This window comes from Priapulus caudatus, unplaced genomic scaffold (genome assembly GCF_000485595.1).
Source record: "Priapulus caudatus unplaced genomic scaffold, Priapulus_caudatus-5.0.1 Scaffold317, whole genome shotgun sequence".
NCBI lineage: Eukaryota > Metazoa > Priapulida > Priapulimorpha > Priapulimorphida > Priapulidae > Priapulus > Priapulus caudatus.
Window position 1 is genome coordinate 264,762 of NW_014577378.1, and position 12,618 is coordinate 277,379.

General features: G+C 43.2%; 1 protein-coding gene across 5 annotated transcripts in view; it reads left to right on the forward strand.

Moving 5' to 3' along the window:
• LOC106808951 (influenza virus NS1A-binding protein-like) overlaps positions 1-12,618 on the forward strand; it is a 76,855-nt gene that overhangs the window by 57,374 nt on the left and 6,863 nt on the right. For all 5 annotated transcript variants that reach the window (XM_014811879.1, XM_014811880.1, XM_014811883.1 and 2 more), the window contains 3 exons: positions 7,535-7,665; positions 9,086-9,217; positions 9,496-9,585. In XM_014811879.1, the coding sequence (XP_014667365.1) occupies positions 7,535-7,665; positions 9,086-9,217; positions 9,496-9,585 (353 nt within the window). The remainder of the gene's footprint in view (positions 1-7,534; positions 7,666-9,085; positions 9,218-9,495; positions 9,586-12,618) is intronic.

The following is a 12,618-nucleotide window of genomic DNA, read 5'->3' on the forward strand; positions in this document are numbered from 1 at the left end:
CTAAACATTCTTTTTGTATTAATTACGCCAAAAATATTTTAAAAAAATGGCTATATGAGGGGGTACAGAGCGCAGTGTTACCGGCGGTGTGCATGGGAGGGGTTGGTGTGTACCGAATGGGGGGTGAGAGATCCTGGTGTGTACAATACACGCGTAGGAGAGGGAGGAGGCAGACAATGGTAACCCCAATACGCACCCCCAACACGGTATATATGCATATAAAGCTTATTAATCCTTATAATTTATTTTCTTGTAAAATTTTTATGTAAAAATTATTAAGTCGTTATAAAGTTCCTCCTCTAGTTATTTTCTCTAAACGTTTTACAGTTTGGTTTATGTGATAAACATGTATCGTCGTTCTAACGATATTACTTACTCTGCTCAAGGTGAAACCGCGTTCACACAGACAACTTCGTGTGAAGACCTGCTCGGACGCAGACCGCAGCCAAACTATGTCCGATCGTGGTTGCAAAAGTAATAGTAGAGACACGGGCATCGGCACAAGCTGCTATTCAGCTCCGTAGCCCAGAGTCACCGGACGTCAGCATACAGACGGAGTGATCAGGAAATAGCTGATGCCTAACAGATTCCTGAATAGACTCCACAGCCGAAAATCTGGGAAGAGGTTCCAGCAGACAGAGCACAGACAGCTGCATTGACGAAAGGGTGACGCAATTGTGAGTGTGCCGCGAAGAAAATGTAAATCAAAAGGATTTTTGTAGCCTGCTGCTAGTTGTGGTCCTGCCAGTTTGTCAGGTTCCAAAATTTTCCTGATATTTTTATGAATGAGGTTTAACCTAATCAATTTACTTTTTTATTCAGCGAGGAAGATATGGTCTAGCGTATCTACAGGGGATCCTGCTTGAGGCGAAAGTTCAAGTCGTTTTTGGAGTATTGGCCTGAGCTACCTTATTTCTGCTCTAGACAGTAGTGCTGCTCGCTCCTGTCGTGTGACTTCGATCAGAAGATCAGTGGGAAGCCTGCTAAAGTGTGCAGCGATAGTTGTGAGATGGACACTCCAGGATTTCGGTCAGAGTCAGCAAAATGAATGAAAGCTGCCCGTGGCAACCTGGCTTAGCTGCTGGCATCCCTATTCAGCGGGAGCAGCGCCTGGTAAGTGATCAATATGTTAAGACATGTCCACTTAGGGGTGGGAATCATCATTTCGGGACATAAGCCTTGATTCAAACCCAATCGTACACTGATCCTTTCAAGTTGCAAGAGTATGGAAGCTCAGAACACAAGGAAAGCGTGGTTAGCAAGAAGTCGAAAGGAATCGCTTCCACTACGAATAGGTGGTGACGGCAGGTGCTGCAGCCCTGGGCATACTGCTAAATATCGCGCAGTTAACAGTCATGAACCTATTGACAGCTAAGGTGCTTGACATGCGGACTATCCAGGGTTAATCAGTAGAATAGAGTAGGATTAACTGTCGTCATAATTTATATTTTGATGGCTAAAACGTAAATTGATAGATTTACCTTTTACATTGCACTATTGCAAGTCACTTGTTCAATCATCTTTTAGTGTGTGCGATCAAAACACCACAAGATGAGCCTTTCCGATTTGGTTTCCCTACAGAGTAGTGAGGTGCAGAGTTCGAATGCAATGGAACTGGAGGGCCTCATTCAGTGCCTTGACTTTCTGGAGAAAAGGACAGGTTGTACATGAACGGTGTGACAACAGCATCGCCATGTTTCAGTGAAGAAGTATATGAGGGAAGTCAGGCCCTACATTATTCACTGGTTTGATGTTTGGCATGTTGCTAAAGGTAAGCGTGTGTGGGTGGGTGTGCAGAATCACTTTACAGGTAAATAAAACTAAAATTATATTAAAACCCACGGACGGGAAATTTGTCAGGTGCAAAGAAGTTCTCATCATTAGGTAGTAATGCGCATTACAGCTGATAAAAATTAAAAACTGATATTTCCTTATATTTTGCAGGGTATCAACAAAGTTGTTAGCAGCTGCCAAAGGAACACTGCGATATCTGGGACTGTGGGCACGATCTGTCAGCAACCACATCTACTGTGTGCTGCAAGCTCTGGTGGCAATGGTCAGCTGGTGTGGGAGAAAGTGTGTTCAAATACTTAACCACATTACCAACATCCACACAGGGCATGGGTGAAATTGTTTCTGCTTGCTACATGACCCTTTAGAAGATCGTCAGTGGATCATAAGTGTAATACACGTGTATTTTTTTACAAATATGATAATGTATTTGTACATGTACGACAGTCCTTTAGACTGCACTTCAAATATATCTTAATGAAAAGAAAGTATAACATTGTGACCACTCACAGAACTCCTTACACGACCGCCGGCATGTCCCTATCAGTGATTATTCAGTAGCAGAAACAGCGGCTGTTGAAATAACCCTTGCCATAAGCTTTCCATACGTTTACTGAACAATAATATTTAAAAGATGCTCAGTGGCAAATATAACTTTCCACTGATATTGTCAGGAGTCTATCAATTGATAGACTCCTGATATTGTGTAAAAGAGTGTTTGAAGTTTCCTATGTATGAATGTTTGGAGGTCTTTGCACATGCAGGTTCCCGGGCTCACCATATATTGACAAACATCGTGACTGCCAATATACTGAAGAGGGACATCCCTAAGTGCTTGCTCCAGAGGAGCAAGAGCGTCGAGCCTGATCCTATCAGCAACGTCATAGTTAATACGCTTTGCGCACCGAAGAGTTCAGTTTCATTTCCACTATATCAGCTATGAAGTCACAGGGTAAACAGCCAATTACTTTGCATTCCTATAGACGAAATTGATCCTATGGGCGGGAGCCGCCCCCCGGTGGTTCAAAATCGGCTCTGCATCATTAGGTTGAAGCTGCCGATAACAGTCATACTATACTTGCGAGGTGAACACTATCGGGAATTACAAATGCGCTAATGACTGTGTGACTTACAATGCCACAAATATTGACCTGTGTGTACTCTACTTTGCAGATTAACACTTGCTATCCTTCATTGTAATGAAAACTCTGCGAGAGCAACAACAGACAACAGCGAAATGGCAAGCAAGCAGACTTTCAGATTTCTTACCCAAACATCCAAGAAGGAGTGCTATTAGTCGAGGAGTGTCAAAGCTACCATGACTTACAGGGTGTTTCACACAATGAATATAACAAACTCTTTATTATCTTATTTTGCGGCATTGTTTAATGAAAAAATTGGCCCTTTTCCTTGGCACAAATAATTATTAGTGGTATTATGAGGTGAACTAACAGAAAAATCTCCACAACATATATTTAAGTTCCATGGAAAGGGTGATCAGGTATATAATAGATAAACCACTTATGAAAATTGCTTACATTTCTTATGTAAATATTAATGTTGCAGCTAGCGTTACAATAAGTTATTTTGATTGCCAGACTATGGTCAAGAGAACTAAGGCAATGTCCATATACTGCTTCAGAACGCCAGTACCCAGTCTAATCAACGAGGCCAAGACCCTATATAGGAGACCACCCAGCAGCTGTTACCTCATACCTTACACACGGACTGGATAAGCAAACCGTCAATATGGACCGGCATCAATGGTCGCTTCATATAATGACTGTTAGCTATGTTACCTGTTGCTAAAATTACATGTACACCTTAGTAGCTGCTTAACATGTTGTTAAAAAAATGGCAGATTTTGAAAATTGCTTAATTTGATGAGCATATGACATAATTATGGATTCCTGCTAAATTTTTACTGAACACGGGAGGTAATTTTATAATTGCATTAGGAAGGCTAAACCAATATTAGAAAAAGGGCTAAAATTGTGGTTAGACGGACGTTTATTCGCACCTAAATATTTAAAAATACATGGCTTTGATAGCTAGGTAACAAACTCTAGTTACAGCAGGTAAAGAAAACAGTTTACCGGCACTTCTTAACAAGAACGTGTGCATAATTCCTCAATTAGGCTAGTCCATGTGTCAGTACAATTATGGCATTATCCGGCCTGTTATAACTAAACTAACAACTGAAAATCTAACCCATGGTCTTTTCTAGCTAAATATATTAACTAGAAACGAGCAGTTGTCGCCCCACCAAATGTATCCCCCCGTGATTCTAGTATTGAATGCGTAATATCTCTGTAAGGATGTAGAAGCAGTAAAGTTAAATAAGTCACAAAAGGACCAAAGCGCTTTGTTAGAACCAACTGAGTGTGCCTCAGATGACTGAAGTATATGAATCTGGTTACCCTAGAGAGGCCGAAGGGAAATGTAAGTCGCAGTGAGTGTTCAAAACTGAGGGTCAAGATGGCCCAGTGGTCGGCAGTTATTGAGAGATGCGACATACTTCTACCCCAAGAATGTGAAAGACTTACCAACAGAGTTTGGTCAGACGCTATGGTCAATTACGGGCAGTTAGAGAGCGGACAGAAAAATATGATCAAGTCAAAATGGTAAAGGTCAATAAGAGTCGCAGTGACCTGGTTTAGCGTACTCTGCCACACCTTCTTCCCCAAAGATGTGTAAAGTATACCAAGTTTGTAGCGCTAGGGTGAATTAGAGGCCCGGTTACCAGAGAGCGGTAAGAGCGAAATAATGAATGCAACGTCAAGAGTAAAAAAAAGGGTAAATGTAGGTACAGTGGACTGGTTTTGCTACTGTGCCACACCTTCTCCCCAGAGAATGCCAAGGTGCGTGTATGGTAAAGCGAATACGCGGAATCGTTTTGGTGTGGCAGAGTCATCGTTGCCATGTAACAACGATTTTGTTAAATATTTGAGTAGAACCTCGTAACTTGTGTCTGTTTTTAACGAATTGTCATGGAACTTGGCACACCAAGTGCGAACTTATAAATGTATCCCTATTTACGTATGTAATATATTGGTCCTGTGGTTGGAAATTTCATGACCATCACCGGTTAACAACTGCAGAAGTTACAGGTTCTAGATATTATCGACAAAAAATGTTGTTACCATGGCAAAACAATGCTCGCCACACCAAAAACCGATGTCTTGCTTCGCTTTTACGATAAACGCGCGACCCTTCATGCGAACTTTTAAGAGAATGATCCGAGAAGACTCCCATGACAGGCCGGAGGTAGGCAGTCACAGGAAATCCACTGCGGCTGAAACAAAACGCGGCGTGGCGGCGCGCAGGCCAAATCCAGTAGTATGTATCCCCCAACTCGTTCGGCGTGGATCAATTAGCTGTGACATGACATGTCGCTGTCTGAATCTGATATAAGATTATATACCTTATTTAAAAGACTGGGGCAATATTGACTGTTCCTATTTAATTTCCAAGGTATAGTTCATGTGTGAAAACAGATATTGACATCATAATGTTATCCCAACGTCAGTTAATCTATAATTGTGTTGTATTGAACTAGATACTTAAAGGTTATTGGAGCTGCCAGATATTGATTTAGCAGAAAACCACGAGTAAGAAATGTAATCCAAAAAACAAAACAATCCACAGGGAAGCTGTTAATTATTTGTTTAATAAACTGGATATTTGAAACCGCAATAATCTTTAGATGTGCAATTTTTTATGATTCAAGTGAATGCATAGGCTGGCAAAATGCAGGCTGGCATAGTTCTTTGGTCCTAGTCGCCGATAAACGCACGTGTCAGATGACGATATTCCAATAATCGGGCACAGTCTGAAAAATGCAAAAGTAGCTGTTATATGTTTCATTCGACTAGGTAGAAATGGGGTACCTGCTTCTATGAAATCCAGCCAGTAATTACAATTTATATAACCCATTGTTCAGTGCCTGTACACCTACAAAAACATGACAAAACAGTTTTACTGTACAATTATATGTATATATATATCATGTATATATGTGTGTGTGTGTGTATGTGCGCGTGGGTGTGTGCTGTGTTTGAGTGTGTGTGTGTGTGTGTGCGTGCGTGCGTGCGTGCGTGCGTGTGTGCGTGTGTGCGCGCGTGTGTGTGAGAGAGAGTGAGGGAGGCATGGTAGGTCCTGATTGCGATCAACACCGAATATAGCTGAGGTTATGCCTGGGTTACGTAAGTTGATCATGCGGCAGAACCAAGCCAGCTTTGTCTAGGATAACTTACGTAGGATCTCGGGGGTAGGTTAGGCAATGTATAGAGTTGTAGCATGAACATGTGTGTACTAGTTGCTAGTAGTATACATATGTTCGTGATCGTAGCTTACATGGGATTGTAGCGTTTGTATAACAAACAGCCTATTGCAGGGTTGCTTAAGCAACATGCAAGGGTTTGTTGGAATCTATTTATGCCAAACATTGTAGGGCCCACCACCATTTTAATATGAATCGTTATTGAAGCTCTAAGTCTTGTAGTTTGAAGATAAAAGGCAACAATGGCTCGTTGGTTTGTGTGAATATACTGCCATGCCTCCCTATATGAAATATAAAAATACGAAAAAGCCATGAATCACGAGTGGAATTTCCCATTGTCCTAAAGTTTATGCTAGCAATATTTAATATAGGTGTAACTGGCTACACGATATGTACTCTGCAAATATTTACTTGCGAAATGTAAATAATTCTGACAGTGTAAATGAGCGGATAAATTTAATGATGACTTTGCGTGTTTTATTATACAAAGGTTTGTAGGAATCGATTTATGTCAAACATTGTAGGGACCACCACCATTTTAATATGAATCGTTATTGAAGCTCTAAGTCTTGTAGTTTGAAGATAAAAGGCAACAATGGCTCGTTGGTTTGTGTGACTTACACGTGCAGATTGACAAATTTCATGATTTTCGTGTAGGCGTCAGTACACCGTTATACTGTCCATGCGGTGAAGATCTCGATCGAAATATAAAAATACGAAAAAGCCATGAATCACGAGTGGAATTCTCCCATTGTCCTAAGTTATGCTAGCAATATTTAATATAGGTGTAACTGGCTACACGATATGTACTCTGCAAATATTTACTTGCGAAATGTAAATGCAAATATTTACTTGCGAAATGTAAATAATTCTGACAGTGTAAATAAGCGGATAAATTTAATGATGACTTTGCGTGGTTTTAGTTATACAAAGGTTTGTAGGAATCGATTTATGTCAAACATTGTAGGGACCACCACCATTTTAATATGAATCGTTATTGAAGCTCTAAGTCTTGTAGTTTGAAGATAAAAGGCAACAATGGCTCGTTGGTTTGTGTGACTTACAGTTACACATGCAGATTGACAAATTTCATGATTTTCGTGTAGGCGTCAGTCAGTACACCGTTATACTGTCCATGCGGGTGGAAGATCTCGATCGAAATATAAAAATACGAAAAAGCCATGAATCACGAGTGGAATTTCCCATTGTCCTAAAGTTTATGCTAGCAATATTTAATATAGGTGTAACTGGCTACACGATATGTACTCTGCAAATATTTACTTGCGACATGTAAATAATTCTCACAGTGTAAATGAACGGATAAATTTAATGATGACTTTGCGTGAGTTTAGTTATACGAACACTTGATTTAGCAGATGGGATGAATCACGAGTGGCTGTGTTGACACATTATAATTTGATAACCTTCTGACAGACTTGCTGTGTTTTTGCTGTTGTACAGGAACCCGGTCCACCGCTAACAGGCATTCGGATATCTCCCTGGTGGAAAAAACTGATGAATTTATTCAGAAGAACATGTTGAAAGTTGCTGTGGATAAGGAGTTTCTTGGATTGCCTAGGGTGCAGATAGAGGTAGGTGCAGTCGAAAGCAGTGTTTCCCCTGCATGGACACGAGCGAGGCGTGAGGAAATTTGTCCAAAACACCGCCTCCTCACTGACGAATATCACTGTTCTTCCATAGAACAGTGCCTACAGTGCACCAAACTAGCATAGAATGCACCAAATTGAGCAATTTTTTCAAAAAATTTCTGGGAGGGCATGCCCCTGGACCCCCATATCTGGTCCTCGCTTTGCTAGGACCTCGAAACGTGCAAACACAGCAAAAAAAAAATGCGGCAATTGAAAGGTTCAGCTAGAATTTGTGATTTTGATTGTTTTTCTTTCACGACCTCGCTGCTTGCCATAGCTGCGTTCACACGTAGCAACGTTCACACGTAGCAAGAAATCCGGTATTTAGCGTTCACACGAGGCTAAAATGTGCGGTCCAAGAAATACGGTATCTAAACAGATCCGGTATTTCATGTAAATACGCGGCTTCCCAGACCCCGAATAATTTGCCGTGCTTGAGAAATACCGGATCTCTTGGACCGCGCATTTCCTCGTGTGAACGCTAGATACCGTATTTCTGAAGCCGCGTATTTTATAGACTGCTCCGCGCTCGACAGTCTCCAGTGTAATGCGAGTGGAATTGTCGAACGCGGACCAGTCTACGTATTTTATCGGCAGTTGGTGCGCATTGCATTGTTTATTTCGCATTGTTCGCTTGATTGTTACTAAAGTAGCTCGTACTCGCAAATACGGCATTTCTGGAGCCGCGAATCAGCGTGTGAACGCTCGGTCGCGTATTTGTCTCAGATTCGGTATTTCACAAATACCGTATTTCATAAATACGAGGTCTCGTGTGAACGAGGCTTATAAAAACTAATTTTTTGCTTCTCTATGAGCTTTTTAGAATTCAACATTCATGAAATAGGCGATACTGGCAGGTGGAATAGCTGATATTCTTTGTCAACATTCTCTGCTCATAAACACCACTGCATACGTGCACACCAGTGCAGGGGTCGAAATAAGCGATGGTCCAATGGTCCGGGGCCATAAAATAATCAGGAGGACCATCAGATTTTCAAAGTCAATGGTCCGACGGACCAATATACTATTAAAGTGAATAAACAATTACTGTATCCTTTGATACATTCATTGTAGGTGAATAACCAACCATTTTATCACCATGTAAAATCTCTTTCGCTCTCACGGCTTGCACGCCGCATTACTTTTAGAGAACAATTAGACATTTAGGAGGACCATCTAAATTACAAACTAGATGGCTCCTGTGGACCATATCTTTTTCTCTCCTTATTTCTACGCCTGCAGTGTTTGCCTCACCTCGCGGTTAGACAGTCCGTGCTTGTTGTAGGTTGTGACAGTCCGTGCTTGTTGTAGGTTGTGACAGTCCGTGCTTGTTGTAGGTTGTGACAGACCATGCTTGTTGTAGGTTGTGCAGAAGGGAGACGATGACAATAGCATCGGACTGGACCAGCACCCTCTGCTCTGTGAGATGACACTGTCATGGGTTCGCTCCCGCATTGAAGGTGACAATACTGACGTCGACAGTCTAACTGAGAAGGTACAGTACTGCTAAACAGCATGAATGCAAGCGCTTTGTGCAATAAGAAATAGAGATAGAGAATAGAGGCCAGATAGAAGCCGAATTGTGCATGAACAGTGAGAAAGCATTTACCTATTCAAGGGAAGTGAAAGTCAAGTGAGTCCATTCGTGACGTCAAGCAAGTTGTAATGTTACGGGGCCATCTTTTAAATTTGGTGACAACCATAACTGATGTGACAGCCGCTCACATTCCGTGTGTTTTGTCACTGGCTTTACTTGTGTGCACGTGTTTACAGGTGCATATGCTGCATGTGAATGAAGAAGGCAGCTTGGATGACTGTGTCAATACTGAGGATGTGGGACTGAATCAGTCGGAGATCGTACAGGTGCGAGCTCTTAAATATCAATACGTACTTATCCCAAATGAAAACATCAGGGCAGTCTAATGAGTGGCAGTCGTCGTCCGTGGTACGTCAGTCCGTCTTTCCGTCAACATTTTGCTACGGTCAACGATAACTCAGGAACCGTTTGACCCACATGTTTGAAATTGGGTATAGTTGTTACTGCTATGCTCCCATATTGAACGTCCTATTTTGGAGCACGCCAGTCGACGTACTTTCGAGCCACGGCAATACTCACTCACTCACTCACTTTCTCCTTCTCTCGCGTTGCTATAGGTAGCTCTTGTCAGACGTGGATTAGCAACGTGTGAAAGGCCTCTAACCTCTAATGCTCACTGCAGAGTTATTCAGCTCGGTTGGTCTCCGCCTGGAATTATTCCGTAGCCCGCAGGTGGGAGTCGGTGTGTTGTCGAGTACTGCGTGTTGCAGTGCGCTCGCGTTCGATGCTGTTGGTCCCTTCCACTTGTAAACTGTAAGCGAGTCTCGGAAAGCGCTGGCAACCTTTTATTTGCTGTCTCGTGGAAATTCCGTTTTCTTCGTTTTTCTCCTGCGCGCCCTCTACTCGCTCTCGCTACGTTGATGACGTGTGGGGAATTTCGCGAGCGAGTGCGGCGCCTTTGCGCGTCAGCGCAAAGAGTAAACACTCAACCACGAAGCGTTGATCCCTCTGCGTTTTTCTAGCGCGAGAGTAGAGCGCTCGTTTAACTGCGTACGTCGCGGAGTTTTGTTCTTGGCCGAACAGACACCAGAGTGCGCGCACGCACAAAGACAAACGCGTGCGTGTGCGAGCGCAGTGTACAGCCTAGGTTTAGCACCACTGCTCAGAGAAGACTACCGCTGCTGCGTCCCTGCGGTTGCTTTTCATAGCAGCAGCAGCGGTAGCGAGCCAGATTTCAAGCCGGTCCGGTCGTGCCCCGCGGGCCGGGGCTCCCACGCCACCCCGCCTCCCCCTACTGCTGCTCCTCCTCCAGCCATGCTAATGACGTCGTGGTAACTCGGAGGTGAGTCACGGCCGGGGATTTCTTTCACGAGGAGTTATTCTTACAAGTATTGACATCACTGATTCCCGTCCAGCCGTGACTGACTGACGGGCCGACCCTGACATTCACTGCTTGCGTAGTGGCAGTGCTTAAATATTTGTATGAAGGCTCATGGCGCTCCCGGGATGGTGGCAGGCTCTCCCGGACCTATGTAACGGTCGTGATGAGTGTAGGTGAGAAATCTGTAAAGAATCCAGCTCACCTACGTCATATACTATGTGTTAAGTCATGTCCTTCAAGTTATGTCCGCGTCCGGTGGGGAAGAGTAGATAATAACACATGTTAATGTGTTATTTATCTACTCTTGGCTATATCAAGAGTAGATAATAACACTGTTATTATCTACTCTTGGCTATATCCATTCAAGAGCTAATAATACCTGAGGTAATATAAGGTATTATTAGCCCGTGATCCGTTCAATGATTCACTGTGGTACGTGTAGGAGCGAGGGGGGATGGGGTGTGCAGTGATTATTGTGTCAGATATAGACGTAGGCTAACAACGGGGGTAGCACCGCAAACGGAAATCTATGCAACGCAGTGTTCGTGCTGTGTTCTGACTACTCACTGATTCCGGGTCACTCACTCACTGCTGCTTCTTGTATCGAGGAAGCACGTGTGTGTGTGTGACATTATGTTATGCTTATGTCATTGCTTATGTCTTATTGCTTATGCATTTATGTTATGTCTTGCTTATGTTATATGTGATGTGCTTGTTATTTATTGCCTACTTGTTTATTTATTAGTCGCTTAGTTGTAGCATGAACCTTGAACCTATGTATATATACTAGTATATGCTGCTGCTGCTGCTGCTGCTGATGATAATGATATAATTAATAATAATAATAATAATAACGAAGAACTAAGACACTAAGACGAGAATTGTACCAGTGGTGGTTGGAGCCCTTGGCTCTATAATGAATGGTTTTCAGAAGAACCTTAAGGAACTCCCTGGCCACCACACTGCCCAACAAGTGCAGAAAATCGCACTACTGGGAACAGCACACATCCTGCGCAAAATTCTAGATTGAATCCCTATGTCCCAGGTTGGGACACGGTCCACCCAGAAGCTACCGGCTAATGCCGTGATCCACTTAATTTGGAAACAATAATAATAATAATAATAATAAGGCCATGTCTACGCGTCCGGTTACCGGACGCCCAGTTCCCAGGCTAAGCGTCCGATCATATATTTCTTATGTGAACCCAACTATATTTTTCCAGTAAAAAACAATAAACAATAAGTTTTTACCATAATATTAATTACCTTTATAAAAAATGTGTTTTTGAAACTTTTGAAGCAATAGTAAATTCAGTAAAATCAACGATTTGAAAGGGGTCGTGGCCTAATCGTAACGTGGATTTGGAAATCTGTGCTGAGCTCGGTAATGGATGACCGGACGCTTAGCCACTGCCTAATAATAATAATAATAATAATGATGATGATGATGATGATGATGATGATGATGATGATGATGATGATGATGATAGCAGACGCTGGTACTACGTGTGATACTTACGATGGCGGAGAGGCATTGCGGTGTCTTGGCCGGCTTCCAGCGACCTCTCGGCATGCACTTTCGCTGCACGTCGACGGCCAGTTCGTAACCGAACTCGCATCTGTAGCGCAGCTGCGAGTTCGCCTCGTACCTCAGCACTGCCGTCCCGTCGTCGCTCCACGTCGCTGGTCGGCCGCCGACTGCGTGGCCGTGGTCGGGAGCGGCCGGTGCGTCACACGCAGCGTCGCAGCGGTGAGGTGTTAGCAGTAGTACTAGTAGTAGCGTCAGCGTCGTCAGTGTGTCGTAGCGTCGCAGTCGGGAGCTGTTTGACTCGGACATGGCGGCGGCTCGATGTGGAGGCAAATTCACGTTCTGTTGTCGGTGCGGCGAGAGAGGGGACACTGTGTATGTCTCTCCCTGTGTCTCTCTCTCTCTCTCTCTCTCTCTCTCTCTCTCTCTCTCTCTCTCTCTCTCTCTCTC